The 26,249-nt window shown below is 36.4% G+C and overlaps 1 protein-coding gene across 1 annotated transcript in view; it reads left to right on the forward strand.

Moving 5' to 3' along the window:
• ZNF385D (zinc finger protein 385D) overlaps positions 1-26,249 on the forward strand; it is a 356,739-nt gene that overhangs the window by 326,777 nt on the left and 3,713 nt on the right. Inside the window, exons 5-6 of the mRNA XM_044679406.1 lie at positions 9,445-9,690; positions 24,789-24,967. Of these exons, the coding sequence (XP_044535341.1) occupies positions 9,445-9,690; positions 24,789-24,967 (425 nt within the window). The remainder of the gene's footprint in view (positions 1-9,444; positions 9,691-24,788; positions 24,968-26,249) is intronic.

Consider the following 26,249-nt stretch of genomic DNA (forward strand, 5'->3'; position numbering starts at 1 on the left):
TTTAAACATATCCAAGACAAGATTGCTTTGGTTCTTGTGTCTAGTTCAAGCCATTACCTTTAATCTAAATAGGATTGGAATGTGGGAGGACAAATTAAAAAGAGTACAAGCTACAACTCTTATGAATATGGAAGATTCAGCCCCTTGTTAGGGTCCTCTCATATAGTCAGGCTTCATAGTCTTATTTACCTTGTTCCATCTCTCCTTCTTCCTGGCCATTTATTCTCTTTTCTTATTTTGGGGCTACAGAGTTCAGAAATATTCCATTCTGGTTTGCAAGTAATATAGAATTTGACCAAGCTTTCTCACCACTGTTCTCAATATGGAGGGCTACAAAACTATAATGACATTCATTGTTATACCACTAGTGCGTTTCAAAGCAGAATCTGAACTGAGGTCTTTGGGACTTTGAATCAAGCACATTGCTGTGATTTGTTCTGTGTTATAGAACACCTCCTTTTACCAATCCAGAATGGAATGTGCTTTAAGATTAAGCAGCTGTTCTGCCCATGAGCAAATACCTCTGGGTAATACTTATCTTCTTAAAGTACTACTGAAAAGGAATTGACTATAATTCCTAACTCTTCAATACGAAGAAAAAACATGATGAGCATCTGCGGGATAAATTAATCCTCTGTGTTCCATGAAGGAATACTTCATAACTTATTTATGGATTCAGGAATTAGCATCACTTTTTTTCTGAAATGGAACTCAGAATCTAGTCCAACTTCCTTATTTTACAGATGAGGACAGTGAGTCACAAAGACATTAAATGACATCAAATACATAATAAAGCTTGTTTACCGGATTTTATATTATTTTAATTTTTAAAAATATCTATGATAATTCCAGTCAACATGGTTTGGTGAATAGAGCACCAGTCTTTAGAGTCAGAGGAACTGGGTTTAGGAACCACCTCTGATACAAACTAGCTGGTGAGACTGAGCAAGTCACTAAACCTTTCATTTCTCCCAGGCAATTCTGTGTACCTTTAAATAGCGGATAATAATTTACATCTGTTTTCCAACTGACCCCACCAGAAATTTTTCTAAAAAGGAATTTATAGATCTTAATTCCTCAACCCTACCCCAAAAATATCCCAATGAGTATTTTTTTTAATTTTATGGAAGTCTTAAGTAGATGCACTGGGGCTATGTTAAAATGAGAGAAACAAATGGCCCATAATGAATGTGGAACTTTCTTTTTCAGTCCATAACATGTCATTGAGTACCAGCAATCTGTTTCCAAGTCAAAGCCAAGCAGTGACAGTTGCAATAATGGCTATTTGCTGCTGGCTGTTGGCATGAGAACAGCTCCAAACTGGAAACCTGTCTTATCTCTGGACCTTCTTCTACCAGCTGCACCATGACCTTGATTTCAGGCTCCCAGCCTTTCACTCTCTCGTTAGGGGTCAACTATGGCACATAGTCCTGCAAATTAAATCAAGAGAATGGTGACTCTCCCAAAATAAAAACAAATCGTTCCTCTGTCTTTCCACCTTTTGTTTTGGTAATACTGTGGTCCCAAGACCCCAATTTGAGTAATTCTATAGAGGAGGTAGCAGAGCCCACAAACCCGATAATCAGATTCATTGATTGGCTTTTTTAACTGATTCTAACTTCACACTTTAAGGCTTAATTCATGGTTGAAATAATTCTTTCCTGGTCTGCCACTTGGCTTAAATGTTCTTTTTCGCACTAAAATGTTGACACATAATTCATGGGGGACTATATCATTTTCATAAAAATGAATCATTGTTCTTATTCAGTCATTTTCAGTCATATTAGACTCTTTGTGACCCCATGTGGGGTTTTCTTGGGAAAGATTTTAGAGCTGTTTATCATTTCCTTTTCCAGCTTATTTTACAAATGAGGAAGCTGAGGCCAACAGGGTAAAATGACTTGCCCGGGGTCATACAGCCAGTTGGTATCTGTGGTCAGATTTAAACTCAGCAAGAGTATTCCTGAGTCTAGGCAAGGTACTCTAGCCACTGAGCCTACCAGCTGCCCCTATAAACATCAGTATCTCCTTACAAATGAAATACAGTAAGTCAGTGAAAGAGGATGACTATGCACAGTTCCATGTTCTTATGGGCATTATTAGGTGTCTGAAGCATGCCTGTTGCCTAGACCAAAGATTCATAACCTGTTTGACTTATACTCTGAGAACCTATGGATGCATTCTCAGATTAATGCTTCTAAGTGACTAAAATGCAATACCGAGGTTCACAAAGAAAACATAATATTGCAACATAATTATCAGAATACATATTTATCAAAAACAATTCCTAGATACTGCATTAAAAACCCTTCGGATTAATGATGAATGCAATTGGTTGGACAAACTGTATTGTTTATTATCATGTGGGCAGCCCAACTAAACAATAAGCTGGGCCCAGAAATGAATGGACAGATTAAAGATGGAGTAGAGGAAGCATTTATTAAGTACCAAAAGTGCTGGACTAAGTAATTTACTAATATTATCTTGATTAATAAAGGGGGATATATTGCATTTGAAAAATGACAAAATTATTTTAATGACCTCAAGCTTCTACCTGTTGTGAAGGTTCTCTTTTTAGTACCAGTCTTCCTTTAGCACTACTACATAGAGTGCTAGTATCTCACAGGGCAATGATTTGGACAGATATATATTAGAGAAGGGGACCTCAACAACTATCTAGTTCCACTCCCTCATTTCCCAGATGAGGAAACTGAGACTACATGAAGTCTAAAGACAGGAGACAAACATCAATGGCAGGATCTGAACTAAGTTCATTTGCCTCCAGGCTCAGTATTATTTCTAAGGAAACACACTGAGAATCAATTGAAGGATAGTGGAGAGGTGCATTGAAAGTTACAAAAGAATTTGATCACTTATTGTGACCAATAAATCATAACACATGGTAATAAATAGAATTAACATGGCATAATACATAGGAAAAAACTGAGTTCAAGTCAAAGTTCTGATTTTTAAAGCCCTTCGCAGTTCCCCAAATTACCACTCTAATCTCTTTGTACATTCTTCTTCACACTGCATAATCCAACCAAATCCTCCTTCTCACTCTTTTCTGTGCATGGTATGTCATCTCTTTTCTCCCTCCCTTGTGCCTTTTCATTCCTACTCACAGAATTGCTCTTCTTTGTCTGTCTCTGTCTTTGTCTCTCTGTGTCTGTGTCTGTCTGTCTGTCTGTCTGTCTGTCTGTCTCTCTCTCTCTCTCTCTCTCTCTCTCTCTCTCTCTCTCTCTCTCTCTCTCTCTCATCAAGCAACACCTTCTACATGAAGCCTTCTTAAGTCCTTCCAATTACCAATGTTTTCACTCCCTAACAAACTTTTATTTAATTTGTTGTTGTGGAGTTGTTTCAGTTGTGTATGACTCTTCCTGACCCTATTTTGGCTTTTCTTGGTAGATATTGGAATGGTTGACCACTTCCTTCTCCAGTTAATTTTTCAAATGAAGAAACCAAAGAAAACAAGAGTTAAATGACTTGCTCAAGGTCACATAGCTGATAAATGTCTGAAACCAGATTTGAACTCAGGTCTTTATGACTCCAGGCCATGTACTCTATGCACTGTGCCATCTAGATGCCCCCAATATTTAATTACCTACTCATATTTTTTTCTTTGTTTTTCTGTTCTGCTCATGCTTATTTATAAACTTGCTGGCTTCCCCATTTGAGTGTAAGCCCCCTAACAGTAAATATTCCATTTTAAAAATCTCCTCTACTTAGCAACACTTCCTGATACAAAGTACATTCTTAGTAAATGTTTATTGCTGAGTTGGCACAGACAGTATGACTTTGGACAAGTTGCTGTGACAATGCCCAAGAAAATCTTTTAAGACCATATCTTGCAGAAAGGATGCGATGTGTACTGGTTGGGCTTTTACTTCATTCAGAAATGTATGGTCCACTCTCATCCCATCACAAGAATTACTTACAAATGCCAAAACAAAGAACCAATGGAAAGTTGCATCATCATAGGCAATGATGTGTACTTGAAAACAGTGGGTTCCCTCAAAGGGGGAAACATTGCTCTTAATTTGTTTCCACTGTCTGGTAATAATCCTCCTAATCATTGCCAGAGCAAAGGAAAAATTCCGCCTAAACTCTGTGGTCTAAATGATCACAAATTCCAGTTTTGCAAAGCTGAATTAATGGGATTCTCTTACATAGTCAAAATTAAACACAAATAAGAGAATGTGGCATGAATGCTTTTTTTTGGCACTTCAAACTAGTTGCCTTTATGGAATATGGTTGTATCTCTGAGAGAAGCTTTGTGGTCAGAAGCGTAATAGAAAGTAAAGCAGAGGAATTTAAGCTTTTGGATATTAAGCTCTCTAAGCCCATCGCTTGCATGGAGCTTGTTGTAAGAAATGCTGATACTTTGCTAAGCTGTAGGCATAGTGATTCAGGTGTCTCTAATCCAGCATAGCTTTTGGCATAAATGTACACTATCCTATGAGATTAGGAAAGATACAGACTTAGCTGTCACTGGGAACACAAGATAGGTGTGTTTTGTTTATTCAGAACCATGTTAAGGTCTTCCACTGTTTAAGAGAAAAGAAGAAGAGAGATTTTCTGAGCTCACAATAATTTGTGCCATACAGCATTTATGGTTCAATACATAAATACTTGCAGCCCCAAGGAGCATCTGGTAGGAGCAGTTGTGTCCCAAAGATGAAAGGATGGGAGCAGATATCACAGTAGAGAAGGCTCAGAGCAAAGAAGAGGATCTAGCTTCATTTTCTCTTGATTTCTTGGCCCAGAGTCCTGTTCAATGTAATACCTACATTAAAAGTGATCATTCTTTAAAGACCTGCCTGTGGGAAGAAGGGAAATTCTTAGCTGGTCACTTCCAGTGACTTGGCTGTAAAATATCACAGACCACTAATGGCATCTCAGTAAAATTCTGGGCAACTCCAGGCGAGCTTGAGGGAAACAAAGGATTTCAAGAGCTATTTCCCTTCCTTGGAGGGTATTGTTTTAGAATGAACAGTTGCCTCCCAGATATAAATATTTCATCTAAAAATAAAATACTTTCCAGGTATATGTTCTCTAGTAGTTTGGGGTGAGGATTGATGGTAAGTGTCTTATATACATGTTGCTTGGTTCAATATCATCCTTAAATACAAAGTATGATGGCTTCAAGTGAAATAAGATGACTATTTATAAGATATGTTCATAAATGTTTACATTTTAGGTTTGGTATAATAATTAGGGGAAACATTACATTGTCAAAAAATGCACTTTAAAACTGGATAGAGCAAGCAGACCTAGAGATGAGAGGTCCTGAGTTCAAATCTTGTAGTTCTAGTACCTGAACAAGTCACTTAACCCCAGTTGTCCAACCCTTACTGCTTTTCTGCCTTGGAATCAATAGAGTATTGATTCTGAGACAGAATATTAAGAGTTAAAAAAACATAAAATAGAGACTAAAGGTGAGTGGGGAAAAGAAATGAAGCATGGAATGTTACAAAACAAAACTTTGGATTTGGAGTGAGGACACCCCTGATTTCAGAGGTTGCCTCTTCTATTTACCACTTGTGTGACACTTGACAAGTCACTTACCCTCTCTCTTCCTCAGTTTCCATAACTATACAATGAGAGAATTCTTTCTAGCTCCAAACCTATGGACCCAAGTATTCCATAGTTTCATCAAGTCTTAAATGGAAAGGGATTGAAATGTGATTTCATTAACACAGAGGACTCACAGCAAAGGAAATCCATTGTATAATTCAGGTCAGCTCTTTCTGAGCACCTTAAAGAGTTAGAGTTGCCTAGTGGGGTGAGAGCTTTAATGGCTTTCCCAGGGTCACACTTCCAGCATGCATCAGAAGAACATCTATGTGTTCAACCAACAAAGCAAAAACATTTTTCCAGATTTTGTTCAAAACTTAGAATCAAAAGGAACAGTATGATACAGTCAAAGAATGGATCTGGAGTCAGAGGGCAGCGATTCACCTTTGTCAGATACTATCTTGATGATCTTGGTACATCAACTGGCCTCTCCAAACTTTGATTTCCTCAATTGTACACTAACAGGAATAGATTATATGGTGTCAAAGGTCCCATCCAACTCTAAATCCCTGATCCTACATAAAGACTTAGTTATTCGAATTTCATGGTATTTAACATTTAGAACTGGGAGGAACCCTAGATGTTATTCAGTCTAAATCCCTCATTTTACTGATGAGGAAACTTGAGCGATAGGGAAGTAATGTGATCTATAGCTACTAAATAAACAACAGTTAAGATTTGAATTTAGTCCCTCTGACTCTAGATGCAGCACTCTCTCTCTATACCATCCTACCTCCCACAGTTGATTGTTTTTTTTGTATTTTCCTGAGGAAACTACACCCAGTGACCTTAAAGTCTAGACAAAGACTTTTATAATCTGTAATGTCGTTCTTATGGGTCTTCTTTTAATAGATGCAGATGTTTTAGGCTGGAAAGACTGGCTAGGGCTGGATATTTTTGTGTTTTTGTTTGTGTGGCTCTCTACATATGCAAGTCATAGCTCATTTTAATAGAGGCCACAGTGGATTTCTGTAGCACTTACTCCTCTCCTCAGCCCCAACCCCCCCCCCCCCAAATATCAGATGCTAGGCAGCTTGGGTGATAAGCTGCTCTGAAAGTAGCTAGTCAGTGCATGACAGTTCTATCAGAGTAGCCCTGCTCCTGGGCTGGTAATGGAAACTGTCAGTTTTATAGAAATTGTTCAACCTGGTGCTCTCCTGGCAGAGCCTTAAGAACTCGGGCTCTTCTCCATCTCTGTGTCACAACGGGACTTGGAACAATGATCTTAGAAGAAGAATCTTGAAATCAGGAATCTGTCAGGCAAAGAAAAACATGTCAAAATTACTCAACAAGTAGGTCCCTTTTTAATTTTGGTGAATGGAAATATTGATGCCATGACTTGAGATGAGTAAAAGGTAAAATAACCTCTTCTTGTTGCTCCAAACCCTAATGAAAATGGCGTCATATTGGTAAAACTCTTCTTAGCAAATGTCAGTTTTGGATTATTAGCACCAATGAAGGAAAGCATCTGTACAGATGAAAATAACTTTACAAATAGAGAATCCATTTCCATTTTCACCAGCCATTAAAGCAAATCTTTAGATGAAGTCACAAGAGGAGGAATTGCTCTAGATCTAGTGATGCCACTCAGAATCCAGTGGAGGGTGCCAAGAAAGTCAAGGGAGATTGTGAGGTCATCAGAATTTAAATGTATTTCTAAAATGAATAGTCACCATACTTTCCTTCATTTTCTACAAGCACTACGTACCCAGGTAAAAGGAGTTAAGTCTAGAAATCTTGTGGCAGAATTTTTCTTGGCCAAATTTACAACTAATATATCTTTTCTCATTCTGTGTCTCTATTTGTCTCTCGCTGTCTCTCCATCTCTTTCTCATTGTCTCCCTCTCTGTTTCTCTCTCTCACTGAATAATTGAAGCAGCTTTCCCAGAATAGATTTGACCTCTTAACTAGTATTATCTGAATTCAACTCCTGCTTCTGACCCATTCTGTGACTCTGGACAAATCCCCCACATTCTCAGTGCCCCAGACATTATTTTAAGACTCTTAATTTGCAGAGAAAGTGGAAATCTTCATTGGTGAAGGAAAATTTTTCTTCACAAACTCTCTACATCATTAAATTTATAATTCTGCTTCAAAAATAGATAAATTCACAGATGGAAATATCATCTCTTTTGATCCTCACAGCAACCCTGGGAGGTAGGTGTTATTGTTATCACTATTTTACAAATGATAAAATTGAGGCAGACAGCAGTTTAAGTGAGTTACTTGGGTTTCCACAGCTAATAAATGTCAGCGACTGGATATGAACTCAAGTCTTTCTGACTCCTGAAGCTAGATGGGTCAGCAGACAAGAGAGCTGGGGCTGGAGTTACCTTCACAACTTCAAATCTGGCCTCAGACATTTACTAGCTATGTGACTCTAAGTAAGGCATTTACTAGCTATGTGACTCTAAGTCAGGCACTTGACCCTTTGTTTCAATTTCCACATTCATAAAATGAAATGAAGAAGGAAATGGCAAACTGCTCCAATATCTTTATCAAGACAATCCCAAAAGAGAAAGAATGCTATCCACATTTAGAGAAAGAACTGTGGGAGTAGAAACACAAAAGAAAAATGATTGCTTGATCACATGATCCAATGGGGATATGAATAGGGATGTAGACTCTAAACCAGTGATTCCCAAAGTGGGCACCACTGCCCCCTGGTGAGTGCTGCAGAGATTCAAGAAAGCGGCGATGGCCACACTTTTTTTGTATTACATTCCATTCTGAGTTCAATAAATAGTTTCATAATTTCCAGGGGGTGCTAAGTAATATTTTTTTCTGGAAAGGGGGCAGTAGGCCAAAAAGATTTGGGAACCACTGGTCTAAACGATCACCCTAGTACAAATACGAATAATATGGAAATAGGTCTTGATCAATGGCACATGTAAAACCCAGTGGAACTGCTCATTGGCTAAGGAAGAGGGATGGGAAGAGGTGAGGATAAGAACCTGAATCATGTAACCATGGAAAAATATTCTAAATTAATTAAATAAAGAAGTCAACTTAAATTCTTTAAAAAAGGAAAGAAAGAAAATCCCAAATGGGTTCAAAAAGAGTTCAACATGACTGAGGATTGAATATCTTCCTCACTCCATGTCTGGCACTCTATCCACTGTGCTACCCATGTGGATATGTAGATATATATAGATTACATATTTACATATCATTAAGTTAATCTTTTAAACCAGTACTGAATAGACACTTCTAGAAACAATAGCATTTGAACTGTTTATTTACCTAATGGGATATGATATCCACGTCCCATTATTATATGCATATTCTTGGAAAAGGAAGAAGGCTGTTTCTTAAAAAAAAAGATTTAAATAATAATAGTAAAATATTAATATTTGGAGAATGGAGGAGGCAAGAAGGAAGGGCGGAGAGAAATAAGAACAAAATAATCATATGAAGAAGAACTTGGGAAGAGGAGACAAGAGTAATGAATATTTCTTTATTGTAACATTCTTCATTTTCTTCTTGTGTTTATGTTAACATGTCAGGGGTATTACTTTGAACCATAAAAATTAGGGGGAAAAATAAGAATTCTACTAATATGTAGATTCATATGGAAAATCAATTAAGTCTAAGAACCCATGTATGTGTATGTATGTGCTCATATGTGTATACATACCTTTGTCCATAGGACATATGTGTCTGTTGTATATGTGTATTTATCCATCCATCCATTCATCCATCTATCCATCCATCCATCCATCCATCCATCCATCCATCCATCCATTCTCACCCACTGCCAAGGATCATCTGGGGTTTATATCACATTATGTACTTATGTGACTGGATTTCCAGATAAAGGTAAAAGTGTTCATTTCCCCCCTTAATTCTTGGTTATTTTGACTGCAGACAGTACCACAGGGACACCAGCAATATCAACGACGACAACCGTGGAAATTCGAAAGAGCAGTGTTGTGACAACAGAGATCACCTCAAAAGTGGAAAAGACGCCCCCCACCACCACCGCCTCTGGCAACAACAGCACATGTCCTTCGACGACGGAGACCGAGGAAGAGAAGGCCAAACGGCTTCTGTATTGTTCGCTATGCAAGGTTGCTGTCAACTCGGCCTCCCAGCTGGAGGCACACAACAGCGGTGAGACATAGCAATTTCTGTTTTGTCTCAACAGCTCTGCAATTATCTTCCTCAGAATAGATTAGAACTTTTTTGTGGCAGGGGACAAAAAGGTGCCAGAAAACTGGCAATTACAGAGGATTTATTAACCATTAAAGAATAAAAATGACACTTTTGTGTCACTTTTGTGGGGAAGGGGAAGGATGCTAGCTAGTGCTTGACAAAGCCGTGTGTTGTGTTTTGGGGTGTTTTTGTCATCATTCTTATCATCATTTTCTGCAGAAAATTCACCTTTGAAGGTGGTGTGTCATCAGAAGTTACCTTTATGTTCTGTGTCCCCTCCTAAGTTCTTTGAAGATGTTCTCAAAGCTTTCCTTCATTTAGGACAACCCACCAGTCATTCATTTCCCCATAAAGTGTCTACCATCACCAACCCTATTTCCCCAGGAGTTGTTACTGTTTATCTTAGACTTAGTCTGTGTATGGCTTAGAAGAATTATTAACAAAGCCAATATTGGTAGATAAACTTTCTTGGAGATCCATTGAGTTATCTGTGAATGTTAAGGTAGCTTTTGACCTTATACCTTATACCTATGTCAAAATATATCAATATTTAAACAAGAGTAGAAAGATTATACCTTGGAGATCTCTCTCTACTTACCCTTGCCGGCTCCCCAAACAAAATCCCAGTGAACCTCAGTCAGTGTTAGGCAGAAAGCAATCAGAATGAATTAATTCATATTACTGTACACTTCACTGATACCTCCTGCTTTACATGTCCCAGAATGGTAGAGAATCCAGATTGAGAGCTGGAAGAGAGTAGAGAGGCTCATTTAATTCATCTCTGTCATTATTAGCAAAAGAGAAGCTTGAGATCTCGTGAGGTTAAGTAATTTTCCTAATATCACATAGATAGTAAGTCTCAGCACTGGGACTTCAACCGACATTTTCTAATTCTAGTGATTTTTCCACTGAGTCAAGTAGCTTTTCCACTCATGTGCATCACAAAAATAAGCATCTTAATTCACCCAAATGAATCTCCAGTCATGGCAATGTGACAGTGGTGGAATATCTTTTTTTTAAATCATGACAATGACTATTTGAGGAGACAGGGGAGTACACTGGTTTTTGTAGTTGTTTAATTGTTTCAGTCATGTCCATTTGGACTCTTCATGACTCCATTTGGAGTTTTCTTGGCAGAGATATTGGAGTGGTTTGCCATTTCTTTCTCTAGTCCATTTTACAGATAAGGAAACTGAGGGAAACAGGGGTAAGTGACTTGCCCAGGATCACACAACTATTAAAGTGTCTGAGGTCAGATTTGAACTCAGAAAGATGAGATTTCTTGAATTCAGGTCCAGCACTTTATCCAGTATGCCACCTCACTTCCCCAAAGAGTGGCAGTGCTCCAGTATAGTGTCGAGTTTCCTGAATTTAGAAACTAAGGATTTGGGCTCCCTGCCATACATCTAACACATCATTTTACATGTCCTGGCCTTAGCTTCTTTATCTATAAAACAAGGGAGTTGGACAACATGCCCACCGAAGCCCTTTCTAGATAAAAATCAAAGATCCCATAGTCTGATGAAATATCTTTCTTCTTTGCCATTCCATTATGGCCATTTAGAATTGTCCTACACTGTGACTTTGAGCCACCATTTTAGACCTTAGTTCTCTATATATGAAAAGGAAGTGGTCGATTTGGTGAGCTCTGAGTTTCCTCTTAGCTCTCAACCTATGATTCTGTATTTCTTCCCAGTATTGTTTCCTGTTCCATTCCAAAATGTTTATATGGTTTACTGCCTTAGATTCTAAGAAGAAATCTTACCAGGCACCACATTGTCTCCAATGTCTTATAAAGGGCTGCATTCTTTGGCCATAATTACAATCAGAAGGGGATTCTCAGGGATACCAGGATAAACCCAAGATTTAATAGAACAACTTTATGCTGACAGAAAGGTGCCAAGCCCATCAGCATATGCCAGGTATTGACTTTGAAAATCTAATGCAATAATTGCCCAGGGAGACCAATTCTTTTAGCTCTTATCTGCCTTCTGCATGTGAAGTTCTATTAGAATTCAGTGAGAGTTCATCAGTTCAGGGGCAGAGATGCACTGAGAAAATTTGGCTCTGAGTCAAAATCCATACCCTACAGATGCGTGGTGTGTATTCTTGTTGCACCAAAGACACTGGAGGATAAAACATATTGGAAGTTCAATTATTTCTCAAGAAGACTGAACCATTCACCACTCTAGCATGATAACATTAATTTTAGGGAGAAGATCAATTCACCTAGCCATATGCTGAGCAGATAAATAAATTGTGATCTTTGCGCCTGAAGTTAATTTCTAAAGGAAATAGGAATCAATCTCCAATTTTCCTCTGAAACATGTGATTCAGAAACAAATAAGAAAAGCAAGTAGCTTTGGTTCTTGCTCTTAAGATGGAGAGAGTTAGAGATGGGAAATGAACTTGGCAGAGGAAACTCCTTCTATGAAGGCAGTTCAGCAATTCTTCAGTAGTTTACAATCTGAAAGAGTTGATCGTAGTCCTGACAAGTTAAGGAACTTGCCTGGGATCCCATAGCTTGTCTGTGCTGGAGATGACACATGAACTGCATTTCCTGGCTATAAAGACAGAATTCTAGGTACTCCCCAAGCTGCTCTGGGTACATCAGAGTTCTACTCTAAGATAGTTTCTTGGAGATCTAAAACAAGTCAGGTAACTCTCTAGACTTCCTCATCCTTGAAAGAGAGTTCAATCCATGAATTTATTTATAATTATTTATATAATAATAAAATAAGCATTTATTATAACTATTTATATAATAATTATATTATGTGACACTATGCAACACTGAAATGAGCAAATGTAGGCAGTGTGGTGGAATATATTTTTTTATAGAATGACAATGACTATTTGGGGAGGTGAGGAGGCATAATAATATGATATTAATATTATTAGTAGTATGTAGTCATTATTTATTATTGCTACTGAGCAGAGCATAAGTAAAAGCAAGACAGTTCCTGCCTTTAAGCAGCTTATATTCCACTGGGGTAATAATATGTCTTTGATACTCTTCAAAAACTTTTCAAGAATGAACAAAGGCTGTTTTTCATATTATTGGAAAATAATGACAACCTATCAGGTGTACCTCTTTCGTTTTCACAGATTCTATATGTTTTCAAGCTATTTCTTTTATGTTTTCTCTTATGGGCATTCACTTCAAACAGAAAGAAAATGTCATTAATCAGTGTCTTCCAGTAAATTGGAACCTGGCATAACTCAGGCAAGATCTTGCTAAAATAGCTTTAGCATCTTATCTGTGAAGAAAGCTTTGCTAGGAAAATTAACTCTATCAACAGAATAGTCCAGAGCACTGTTTTTCAAGTGTTTTAGAAGTCTCTGTTTATTTGTTGATAGATATAGAGTCAGTAAGGACTGAAGTCACACCAGCCTCAGGTACACAACTGTGTGACTCTGGGAAAGTCATTCAACCTCCCCCAGGCTCAGTTTTACCCATTAGTAAAATGCAAATAATAATAGCGCCTACATTCTGGGTTGTTGTAAGAATTAAGTGAGATAATATATGAAAAATGCTCTTTAAATCTTGATACCAAAAAATGTTAGCTATTACTATATGCTAATTACAAATCATTTTTATCTGCACTTTGAAGGAATCCCTTTTCTCCTCATCCTTCTCTCCAAAAAATATGTCTTCTTCCATACGTGGAAGATACTTCCTCATCTCTAAAGGCTGAATTTTTTTCTCATATTTTAAGCCTTTTAAAAAATAATAAAACTCATTCATATATCTCCAATGTAGAGTGATCTTTCCCTCCTTAAATTCTCTTATGGTCTTTCTTCTGGACCTTTCCTTTGTCCCATACAATTCCACTAGGCCTCAGACTTATGTATCTATGTGGTATCCCTCCTATTGGATTATAAATTTCTCGAGGGCATGGGCTGTTATTTGTCATCAGTGCCTAGTACACTTAGTCTATTTCCAGACCCATAGTAGGCACCTCATTAGTACTAATTGATTGTTGCTTAAGGAATATTGTTTTTTTTTCAAATTAAACATTCATGTTATTGAATTCACAGAAATGTATTTAACCCACAATATTTAACCAATCAATAAACATTCACTAGATACTACTCTGTGTCAGGAACTGTTCTAGGAAGGACAGAAAATTCCTTGCCTTCAAAGAACTTACATTCTGGGAGAGAATAAAATGATGTGCATGCATATACAAAGCTAAAACATTTCACCTTTGTTGGAAGGAGATTAGAAAATTAGAAACTATGAAAGGCCATTTGCAAAATGTGGGACTTGGACTGAGTCTTGAAAGAAGCTTGGCTTTCTAAGAGGCAGTATTGAGGGGAGAAAGTATTCCAGAGGAGCACAAAGGGGCACCAAGAGGAAAGATGTAGTATCCTGGGAGGAAAAGGCAATGCAAGCCCATAAGGCTGGGGTGTACGAAGTAGAATCTTGTTATCTTATAAAATAATGACCAAGTTAGCTCGACTTCTGGTTCCTGGTAAGAGAAGACCATGAGCATTAAGAGGGAGAAAAAGAAAATAATTTCTCCCTCCCTTTTCTACTGGAGTCAACTCCTCACTCTCCAGATTACTTTCCTTTATTTTTTAAACCCTTATCTTTCCTCTTAGAATCAATATTCTGTATTGATTTCAAGGCAGAAGAGCTTTAAGGGTTGGGCAACTGGAGTTGCATGACTTGCCTAGGGTCACACATCTAGGAAGTATAAGGCATTAGCTTTGGACCCTGGACCTCCCATCTCTTAGACCTGGCACTTAATTATTCTAGCCACCTAGCTGCTTCTCCAGATTACTTTCCCACCTTGATCTTGTGTAACCCATTGGCACTAGTGTCTTATAGCTCCTTTCTATACTCTCTCCCCATTTGAATATAAGATCCTTGAGGACAGGGATTGCCTTCGCTTTAGCTTGTATTTATATTTCCAGTATTTACCACAGTGCCTGACATATAACAAGTATTTAATAAATATTTTATATAATATATAATCTCCCCCTCCCATTGACTATATACCCATTTAGCTTTGGGAGACTTTGAAATATCAAAGTTTATCATGAACACTTTAACATCTTCCCTTTACACTAATTACATTATTACTATTTTAATTAACAAGCACATTAATAAATGGCTATGAGGATAAAATGGGATAATATTTGTAAAGTGTTTGGGAAATCAAAAGCACTACATAAATGCTTTCTATCTATATTATTATTACTTTCACTGATATTGTTCTTATTGTGGGGTAGTGGCTAGATTGCTAGGCTTGGACATCAGAGAGAAGTAGATTTGGATTCCACTGTCTATGCTGGGTAATTCACTTAGCTTTCAAAAGTAATAGTAAATCCTTAGGACTTAAAAAAAAAGTCAAATGTATAATTATTTAGTAATTACCTCCTATATGGGCCCAAGGCTACAAATACAAAATTGAAATAAATGCCATGAAGGAGTTTATCAGTCCACATTTTCAATATTTAGGCACATTTCCTAAATTACAGATAGGTTGGGATCAGCAGCCGCAAAAGCCATGCCTAGAATTCACCACCTGCAATGGATAGTATGATTCCTTTATTATTCTTTGAGTATGGTTTCTTCTTTTTTGCCCTGAGACAAAACAACATCTGTCTCTCTGCCAGACACAGAGAAGGAATGAAGACATTTTTCTAAAGAAGAAAGCAAAGAAAAATGGAAGATCATAAGTGGGTCTACATGTTAGAGAACAGAAAAATACAGAGGCTTTTAGTCAGAAGCAAAGAGTGACACTGGCCAGCCTCAGTCCATCTGGGTACCTGCATCATTGGCGGAGACTCAGCCCCAGCTGTCACCCTGATTGATCACCTTCCAGAGAGCTGGTCGCTCATCACTTTTGCCCAATGTATAGGTCTCATAGCTGTTTTTCTGAAGTATGGGTTTTCAACTCTAATGCAATGTAAGGGATGGATACAAAGGCAGTGGAGGTCACTTGCCTCCCTTGGTCTTCTCCAGTCTTTTGACAAATATGACTTTAATATCTTAGGGAGTCCTTGGAATCTGTCAATGTGTTCCCTTTTGGAGACCATCTGTTTTGGGGATTAGATATCAGAGTGATTTGAAGACAGTTAGTGCACAATATTCCTCTAACTTGGTGTTTGTATTTTGTCAGGTGGTGACAGATAGGGTCATCCTTGTGTATTTTCAGAGATAGAGTATATTTTCTTCCGGAGGTCATGGTGATTGTTTTGTTCCTCTTCTTTCCCTTTGGCCAATGAAAGAGTAAATTAGTATGTAAGCAGGAATGTGGACAGAAAACCTGGTAACCCATCACCCATTAGGCAATAGGGAAGTCTGTCTGATTCCTTGTTTGGCAATATGAGCGTTATATCATAGAGCTGTCTCTAGATGGGAAGGAGAGAAGAGTTGACAGATTCAAACATCCACTTCGAACAGTGAGGAGAGAATTGAGAAAGGGATGTCAAACATTTGTTCCAAGTGTTCATGTACGGAAGTTAGCAAACTCAAAAGCCAGGGAGGATGAGGTGACATTATACTTTGAGTGATCAAACTTTGATGATCAAGAAAAGTTGAGGAAATGATGAAAAATGAAAGCCTTAGGACAAAACGTTATCATCATCACCATCACTAATATTTATATAGCACTTATATTGTACTAAGCAATTTACAATTATGATCTCATTTGATCCTCACAGCAACCCTAGGAAGTATGTGCTTTTCTTATAGATTTATTTTAGTATAACTCTATTAACTTATTATTGAACTACATTGTATAGTTGAAGAAACTGAAGCAGACAAAGGTTAAATGATGTGTCCAAGATCATACAGGTTGTAATTGTCTGAGGCTGGATGAACTCAGGTCTTTGTAATTCCAGCCTCCAGTGATCTATTCACTGTACCAAGTGCCCCTAAGACGTGGCTGGACCCAAAGGAGATTTTTTTTCATTTTTTTCATTTTTACAGGATTCGGAACCAAATCATAGATTTTAGAACTTAAATCAATCTTTGATTGTCATTTCTTTATATAATTAGAATATTAGTTGCAATATCCAGTCTATGTAACAGTCATTATAGTTCAGATGTTTAGAAACTTAAGAATATTTTCCTTTAAATGGGTTGTTTTAAGTTGTGGTATATGATGGTGTTGGAATACTATTGTGCTGTAAGGATTAATGATCTGGAGGATTTCCATATGAACTGGGAGACCCTTAGTGAATGGATGCAGAGTGAAATGAGCAGAACCAGGAGAAAATTGTACACAGAAAGTAAAACATTGTAGAAAAATCCAATGTACTGGACTTTGCTACTAGTAGCAATACAACAAGCTGGGCCACTCCTGAAGGACTTGGGTGAAAGAATATGAACCACATTGAGAGAAAGAACTATGGGAGTAGAAATGCAAAAGCAAAACATATGACATCACTGATCACATGTATATGTAGTTATGTAATTTGGGGTTTAGGCTTGAAAAAATCACTCTATAGCAAAAGTGAATAATATGGCAATAGGTATCAAGTGATAACATTTGTACAGCCCAGTGGAATTGCTTGTTGACTCTGGGAGGGGGAGGGAAAGGGAAAGAAAATGAATCATGTAAACATGGAAAAATCTTTTTAAAATTAACTAATTAGTTACTTAATTTTAAAAATAAATAAAAGGGTTGTTTTAAGGGAAAAGACCAACTTGTACAAAAAATTATTTCTAGTTGTTCTTTTAGTAGTGTCAAAGAACTGGAAATTAAGGAGGTGTCCATCAGTTAGATGATGACTGAACAAATTGTGGTATATGATGGTGATGGAATACTATTGTGCTGTAAGGAATGATGAACAGGATGATTTCCAAAAGAGCTAGAAAGTTCTATATGAACTGATGCAGAATGAAATAAACAGAACCAGGAAAACATTGTACATAGTAACAGCAATGTTGTGGAATGGTCAACTATGATAGACTTAGCTATTATCGGCAATACAATGATCCAGGATAATTCTGAGGGACTTATGACAAAGAATGTTATCCCCCTCCAGAGAAAGAACTGTTGGAATCAAAATGCAGATGAAAGCATATGATTTTTCAATTGTTATTTTGGTTTTATATTTTCAGATTTGGGGTTTTATAAAACAATCCTACCTAAACTAATTTACTTTTTCAGTGCCATACCTATCAAAATACCAAAATCATTTTTTATAGAATTAGAAAAAAATTATAATAAAGTTCATTTGAAAGAACAAAAGATAAAGAACATCAAGGAAACTAATGCAATATAGATATTTACATACATATATTATACAACAGAGAAGAAAACTAATATATATTATATATGTTTATATATTTATATATTTCATTTACACATAGAAATAATTCTGAAAATTATTTTCTGACATTTTAGGATTCAGATTTTCTGTGATATATAGGTTATACCACTAAGTTCATGCAGTACATATTTCCATATTGCTCATGTAGTGATAATACTAGTTTTCTTATCCATAAAATGGGTGAGAAGATAGATTCAGGTACTTCTACCTCTAGTGTCTATATCCCCACTAGTCTATGCACCCTACTTGATTTTTTTCCATTTTCATTTTTTAGACTTTCCTTTTTTCTAGAATCTGCCAACCAATAATCTTCTCAGTCTCATTGACAAACCAGTCAATCACAGCATATCAGATACAATATTTGTATGTCTTCAACTCTCCTCAGATAACCTGGTCAATCAGAAAAGATAGAATCTTTGTGGTCTCAGCTCCTCTCATTTACTGCTGTCCTTTCCCTGATGCTCAGTTTCTACATTTGCTACTAGACATACTTCTTCTATCTTTTACTCCCTTATTTCTGGAACACAGCAATGTTCTGGATGCTTAAGAATGTCATCAAACTAATCTTTGAATTCCCAAAATTAGATTGAATATGGACAAAAGTAAATAAGTGACATAGACAGCAAATGTTTTAAGAATTTAGAGGAACAAGAAGTGAGTGAATCTTCATTGGAGATAGATTTCATATGGAGCTTGATTGATGCTCAAGATAACCATTAAGTATACCAATTAAGCAGAATTTTGCTTTCTTAGGCTGCATGGTATGAATCTAAGACCATGTATTGAATAAGAACTTTCAAATGTGCTATTTCTAGAAAATACACATTTCCTGCTCATTTATTTAAAGTTAAGTAGGGCAAACTTGGGCTAAATAAGCAATTAGAAGAGATATTTGGGGAAGGCAGGGGTTTACTGAGGAATTATTCATTTATGTTAAAATACCAGTTAGCTAGTACTCAAGTATCACTCCTGAAACCATTAGAAAACTGGCATTTTTTCTCTTTTTAATGTCAGAAATAGAAATTTAAAAAATCACAGAGTCAAGGACACCAAAAAGGTTCAAGCTTCATCCTCAGAAATTGCCTAATGGAAGATAAAGGCAAAAGCTTCAGAAGACACTTCTACAAGTCTACATAGTAAGAGTAATAAAACTGGAAGTTTAACACTTTATTAGAGAGTCTGTAAAAAAAAAGTTGAAATCTGATTCTTATACCAATGGAAAAATGAAGAAACCCTTGTTATAACATGATCTCTAGAGAATTCAGAAAAATTTTATAGAAAAATATAATTCAACTCAGTCCATCCTGAAGCACATGACCAAGGAAAATGTAATGCCTCATTCCTGGGTTGCCAAAAATACAAGGTCCTTAGGGTTTGTTTTTGGTGGGGGGGGAGGGGCTGGGGGAGCAGAAGCCCAATAGGCAGCATAGAACAAAATGAGGGTCATCTTATGTCCTTGACATAAGACTCTGTAGAAAATTACTTTTTGTCATATGGTATTTTTGCAACACAGCATAAATGACAATTATTTTCACTTAATCAGAAAGTGATTTTTCAAATTTTGTGAGTTTTGCTGTGCACTTATTACTAAGTTCAAATTTCTCATGGTGTTTGTTCAAATACTCTTTGGTGCAAAACTTTTTCTTTGTATGAGGAAATGGTGATCTACTTTTCATTTTGATAAAGCCAGTCCTTTATGTTTTGATTTTAAAAATTTTTAAAAATTCCCCAAGTAAAAAGAAGGCAGAATAAAAGAAAAGTACTCATTTTGATGTTGTCTTAAGTCCAGTAGAATGCTAGCAAGCTCTTTGGAAGCAGGGACTGTTTTTTCTTGTTTCCATAATCTAGCCTAGCTTAGTGCTTTTCAAAATCATTAATAATTAATGACTCTTAAAGGGATTCATATTGGAGGAAAATGTGGTTCATAGAAATAATAATAATAAAACAATGCTCTTGCATTATAATTCAAATCTTGCTATCATTCCTAAAAGGGAAAATGAAAGGCTATTTCTATCTATGATTTCTATGTTGAGGAGGAAAAAAAAAGTTGATATTTGAGCTACTTAAATACTATTTACCAAGAGTTGATTGCATTAGGATTCCTTTTATTTCATACGGTTGATCCAGAACACTGGTTAACTGAGGTTTGTTGGTTTTTTCCACTAGAAAATTAGCATATGTGGAAAATATAACAATTCGTTACTAAGGTGGTCTCATTTTATTGGTTTTATAATTTGCTTAAAGATATATATTTTCACTTATATTTTGCTTAATTTTCCCTCCATGGCACAACTATTCTTTTTTTAAAAATTTATCATTGGCTTCATAATCACATTAATATACTGTTTGAAAATTTGCAATGTGTTTTACAAAGATTATTCATTTTATATTCACAAAAACCCTTGGAGTTAGGTACTTGTTCCCATGTTACATGAGGAAACAGAAACAAGACTCATTGGCATGCCCAGTTATATAGTAAATGTTTGAGAAAAGATTTGAACTCAAGTCTTCTTGATTCCATGTCCACTTCTCTATCTTGCTGCCTTTTATAAAACAAGAGTATCAACTTTGTCTTTTATAAAACAAGAATGTCAATTTTACTAAAGACATAACCAAGAAGAATAGCTAACATATTGCCTAAGAGTTACAGTTCAGAAAAGGTCTCATTAGACTGAGACATTGGCTTTAATTTAAGGAAATGAAGTTTATTGAGAATAATATCAGATACTATGTTTGGATTCTGAAAATCACCTTCACAAGTGCAAGATAGAGAAGAAAATAATAGTTTGCCTGAAATTCACTCATTATGAGTGGAGGAGGGTTAGTGAATCAACAATGATGCCATAGATAAGGAATTTAATACAGTCTTAGGTGGCATCAAGAAAGTTAGTGTCCAAAATATGTAATAGCCCCATAGTATTCTGCACTGGTATAGCCACATCTAGAGTGTTATTCAGTTTTAGTCACCACATTTTAGAGGAAACAATTCAAATCAAGAGAAAAATAAATAGAATAGGGAAAGGCCTCAAGATCAGTGAAAGATCCTGATTTATTCAGCCTAGAGAAAAGAAGACAGTGGGAAACACGGTAGCTGTCTTCAAGTATTTCAGAAATTATTATGTTCAAGAAGAATTGTATTTGTTCTACTTGTAACCAGAGGCCAGAACTAGGAGTAAGGGAAAGAAATTGCAAATAGAAAAAATATATTTAATATAAAGGAGGCAAAAGAGCAACTCCCAAACAGATCTATCCTAGGTACAATGAATGTCCAGTAGAAGTAGTCAGTTCCCCAGCCAAAGCCTATTTGACACGAATTTAGTGAATGTCTGTCTTGTTCAAGGCTCTGTGCTAAAACCTATTGGGATATTCTGTACCACCACCCATGTATGTTGTCATGGTTATTCATTTTTAGCTTTGAGTTGGATTAAATGGACATTCAAGTTCCTTTCAGCGTTGGGTCTGAGATTCTTGGACAGCTATGATTGCAACAGGGCATAGTTGTTATATATAACATAATTTATATATACATATACATGCAAACATATGTATGTACATACACATGTACACATATTCATTATATATAACACATAGAACAACATAGAATTCTACATGTATACAAATGCATATATGACCATATGTGTATGTGAATACATATATATACATATATACCTCTATATACCTCTATATATGTATAATGGGGAGAGATTTCCGATGTGGGGAGTTCAGAGTCAGGAATCTCCCTCTATCAGTGCAAATTGGAATGTCCTCTTTAATATGGGTAGTCTTAAAGAGTTTCTTATAGCACTGAGAAATTCAGATGACTTAGCTAATCTTTGTCAAAGGCAAGACTTGAATCCAAGATCTTTCTGATCAAGGACAGCTCTGTATCCAATAGGCTATGTGAAAGCCTTAGAGCTAAATGAATGGGAAAATGATTAGGGCTGGTATCATCACAGAGGGTGATGGTGCACATATATCTTTATTTTATCAGAGAAAAAAATCATTCAGAACAGCTTTGGTCTTTGGTACATATTGTGTGCTGATATATTGCTATCCTAGAGAAATATTTGTACATCATCATAAAATGAGCCAGAGGATATACTCATGGCTTTCATGTAGCCATAGGCTTCTTACTTAACTCATCCAAAGTAATGGTAATTCATTGTTCCAGAAAAAATATTAGAGGAAAGATAAATTTGAAAGTGAAGTTAAACTTAAGAGAAGGCTCTTTTTTGCTAGAATGGAGCATTCAAATTTAGGAAAGTACCACTCATTGAACACGCTGGCTAATATACTGAAGAGTTGCCAAAGTGTAGTAAGGTAATTGCACATACTGAATCAATTTTTAAAAGTCAGCTTAGATTCCTGATTTCTTCTTCCTGCTGTGGCCTTGTAGTTCTTACAAAGCTAGAACATATATTTCTAACTCCTGAGAATTTCAGGAAAATCTCTGGAATATATTACAACTGCCCATTAGAATTTCAGAATCCAATTGGAAATGTTTTTAAAATTATGTTAATAAAGTTCCATGTGAACTGGAAAGACCTCCAGGAACTGATGCGGAGTGAAAGGAGCAGAGCCAGAGGAAGATTGTACACAGAGACTGATACACTGTGGTACAATCGAATGTAATGGACTTCTGTACCAGCAGCAATACAAAAACCCAGGACAATTCTGAGGGATTTATGGTAAAGAACGCTACCCACATCCAGAGGAAGGACTGCAGGACAGGAAACATATAAGAAAAACAGCTGCTTGAACGCATGGGTTGGGGTGGACATGATTGAGGGTGTGGACTCGAAACTACCACACCAATGCAACTACCAACAATTTGGAAATAGGTCTTGATCAAGGATACATGATAAAACCAGTGGAAATGTGTGTCGGCCATGGGTGGGGGGAATGCGGGGGGTGAAGGGGAAAGTAGGAGCATGAATCATGTAACCATGTTAAAAATGAATATTAATAAATGTTTAAAATTTTAAAAAATTATGTTAATAATCTCTTTAAAATATTGTCAACTGAGTGCAAAATGCACAATTCAACCTTTAAGGCACTTGTGAACTCATTGATATGGACACTTCCTCAAAAATGCAAATGGTAGCACTGTTGGGTTTGTACCCCAAAGAGATAATAAAGAAAAAGACTTGTACAAAAATATTTATAGCTGCGCTCTTTGTGGTGACAAAAAAATAGAAAATGAAGGGGTGTCCCTCAATTGGAGAATGGCTGAAAAAATTGTGGTATCTGATGGTGATGGAATTATTGTGCTGAAAGGAATGGTGAACTGGAGCAATTCCATGTGAACTAGAAAGACCTCCAGGAACTGATGTACAACAAAAGGAGCAGAACCAGGAGAACATTGTACACAGAGACTTATACATTGTATGATCAAATGCAAATGATTTTGCTACCAGCAGCAATGCAATGACCTAGGACAATCCTGAGGAACTTTGAGAAAGAATGCTATTCACATCCAGAAAAAGAACTGTGGAAACAGAAATGCAGAAGAAAAGCATAGGATTGATCACATAGTTCGATGGAGATATGATTAGGGTTTTGATGTTAAAAGATCACTCTACTGCAATTTCTATGAATAACATAGAAATAGGTCTTGAATGATGATACATGTATAACACAGGGAAACTGCTTGTCAACTTCAGGAGGGAAGAGAAAACAGGGGGAATCATGAATAATGTAACCATGGAAAATTTTTCTAAATTAAAAAAAGGGGAAAAATGCACATAGTAAACCATGATCACCTTCTTATCCAGTGAGATTTTTGTCCATTCCCTGCCAGAAATCTTCTACAGAAAATTTCTCCAGATTTGAATGACTCATCTTGCCCTGGAAGTAATAGTAAATATTTTCTATCATCAAGGAAAAGAAAACTTTTTAGCACTACAAAAATAAGAAATTTTGTGGGAAAAAATTGTCAGGAAAAATATATCTACTTCTAAATTGTGTAAAATTGCAATGGCAGAACTAATGTTTTCATTTTAATCTGTTGATTTACAGTGAAAAAATACCTCACAATGACAAATAAATAAATAAAATGTCTGCTACTCCTTACTTCAAATAAAATAGTTGCCTGGTTCTGTAACCTATGGTAAAGGCAATTACAGAGTGGGTGTCTCTCCCCCACTCCTGGTTCTAACGATTTGCTGCTAAAATAGAATATCCCATCAGAGTGGATGTTATCATCCTGTTAGGCTTCCTAGAAGGAACCTTTAAGATTCTTAGATTTCTTTCTTTCCTCTTTGTGCTCCTTCTCATAAGATCATGAATTGAGTATTCATTGAGTCTCGAAAACTATCTCACCTATAATCTTTCTGTTAGGCAATTGTTTCTATTCCAAGAAGGTAAGAATCACATCTCTATGATCCTGAAGAATAGAATTCCTTTTCCTTTTCAAATAACATCTATATCTTCCAACCAGCAGGAGACAGAAAGAAAGAAGACACAAGAAAATAAAGTCATAGCTATTCCATTTCACCTCAGCACACTTTTGTTTATCCAAATTTGTTTTATACATATGTGTGTGAGAGAAAGAGACCTAGGGTGGGAAGAAACAGAGACAGAGAGAGGGAGAAAGAGATTATATGTTCATTACTCTTCCAAAATTCTTATATATTCCAATTGTCATCCATAGAACTTGAAAAATATTTAACAATTGTTTTCTACAGAGGTAGCCCTGATGTCTTTATTTCTCCTCCCTGATGCTATTTCTGTCTTTCTTTTCCTTTACCAACCCATTTCAGGGACTAAGCACAAAACTATGCTGGAAGCCCGGAATGGGAGTGGGACTATTAAGGCATTTCCTCGAGCAGGAGTCAAAGGCAAAGGGCCCATCAACAAGGGAAACACTGGCCTGCAAAACAAGACATTTCACTGTGAAATCTGTGACGTGCATGTAAATTCAGAGACACAACTTAAACAGGTGAGTGGCACCACTCTGAACTTTTCGTCTCCTCACAGAGAGCAGGAAAGCTGATTGTTTCTCTGAACTGTTAAGTATTTATGGAGCATTTGCCACACATGTAACAGTCTGATTCACTGAGAAAGAAAGACATTGCACTTCTGGGGCTCCTAGATGTCCAATCTGATGTGGGAAAGCCACTCTAAATGGTTGGGCTATTGGTGAGTAAACTTTTGAGGTCATATTTACCAACTATCTAAAGAAGATTTCCCAAGTCATTGTTAAATTCCTCACTATAAAGCAGGGATACTGATCAATTGTGCCATCAACTAACTCTCTGTCAAGTGCTATGCTAGTAGCATAGGGGTTACAATTAAAAAATTAAAATGCTTGGCTTAAGGAGTTTTGTGTGGATAGTAACTCTTCTCTTCTCTTTTAACCACTAAGTAGAAAGAGAAATTTGTTTTTAAGATACACTAGTGATATCACCTGAGAACACAACCTTTCAGACTACAATGTGATATTACCTGGAAATGCAACCTTCAGATTATGCTTAATTTTTCAAGCTTCTGAACAATGTTTTTCTCAGAGCTCATATTCCCTGAAACCTTGTTTACCTTTTGGATTTATTAGGTTGATGCCGAGTTGTACAGACAGCAGGATAAACATTACTATGGAAATAAATTCATCTCAACCTGGCATCTGGTTTTATTTACACATAAAGTTTCCCCCAAGAAGTTTGTTTTTTGCTTCTCTTACAAACCACCTTCCATGAAAAGAGATTTGTGCCATCGAAAAACAGCTACACATCTATTATTTTTAATAACTAATACCCAAAAAGATATAACCCATAAAAACGACATGTATATTTTGGTTCTTTTCCCTAGGTCATATTTTTGATGGGGGGGGGGACCTAAGTGTATGCTTTTTTCATTCTTTGATTCTTTAAAAAAATAACTAAATCAAAATGTCAAGTATTTTAAGCATATACTGTATACAAGGGAATACCTTGGATATTGAGTATAATAAAAGGAATAAAAGGAAGTCCCTGATCTAAGGTTTCTGCATTCAAATAATGGAGAAAAATGACATACAGAGAAACTAAAAAAAATTAGTGAAACAAAGTGTAAGAGATTGAAGACGGTAGTGGGGAAATAATGACAGCAAAGTTTGACTATCCTTTCAGGTACAGTAAGGAAGCTGAAAAGAAAGTGGTTGGAATTACTTAGGAGATTAGTGTGGAATAGACAGAGTAAGAGGGTCAAAAATCCAAGGGTAAAGAAGGACGTATTTATACAATGAC

This window comes from Gracilinanus agilis, chromosome 5, assembly GCF_016433145.1.
Source record: "Gracilinanus agilis isolate LMUSP501 chromosome 5, AgileGrace, whole genome shotgun sequence".
Classification (NCBI taxonomy): domain Eukaryota; kingdom Metazoa; phylum Chordata; class Mammalia; order Didelphimorphia; family Didelphidae; genus Gracilinanus; species Gracilinanus agilis.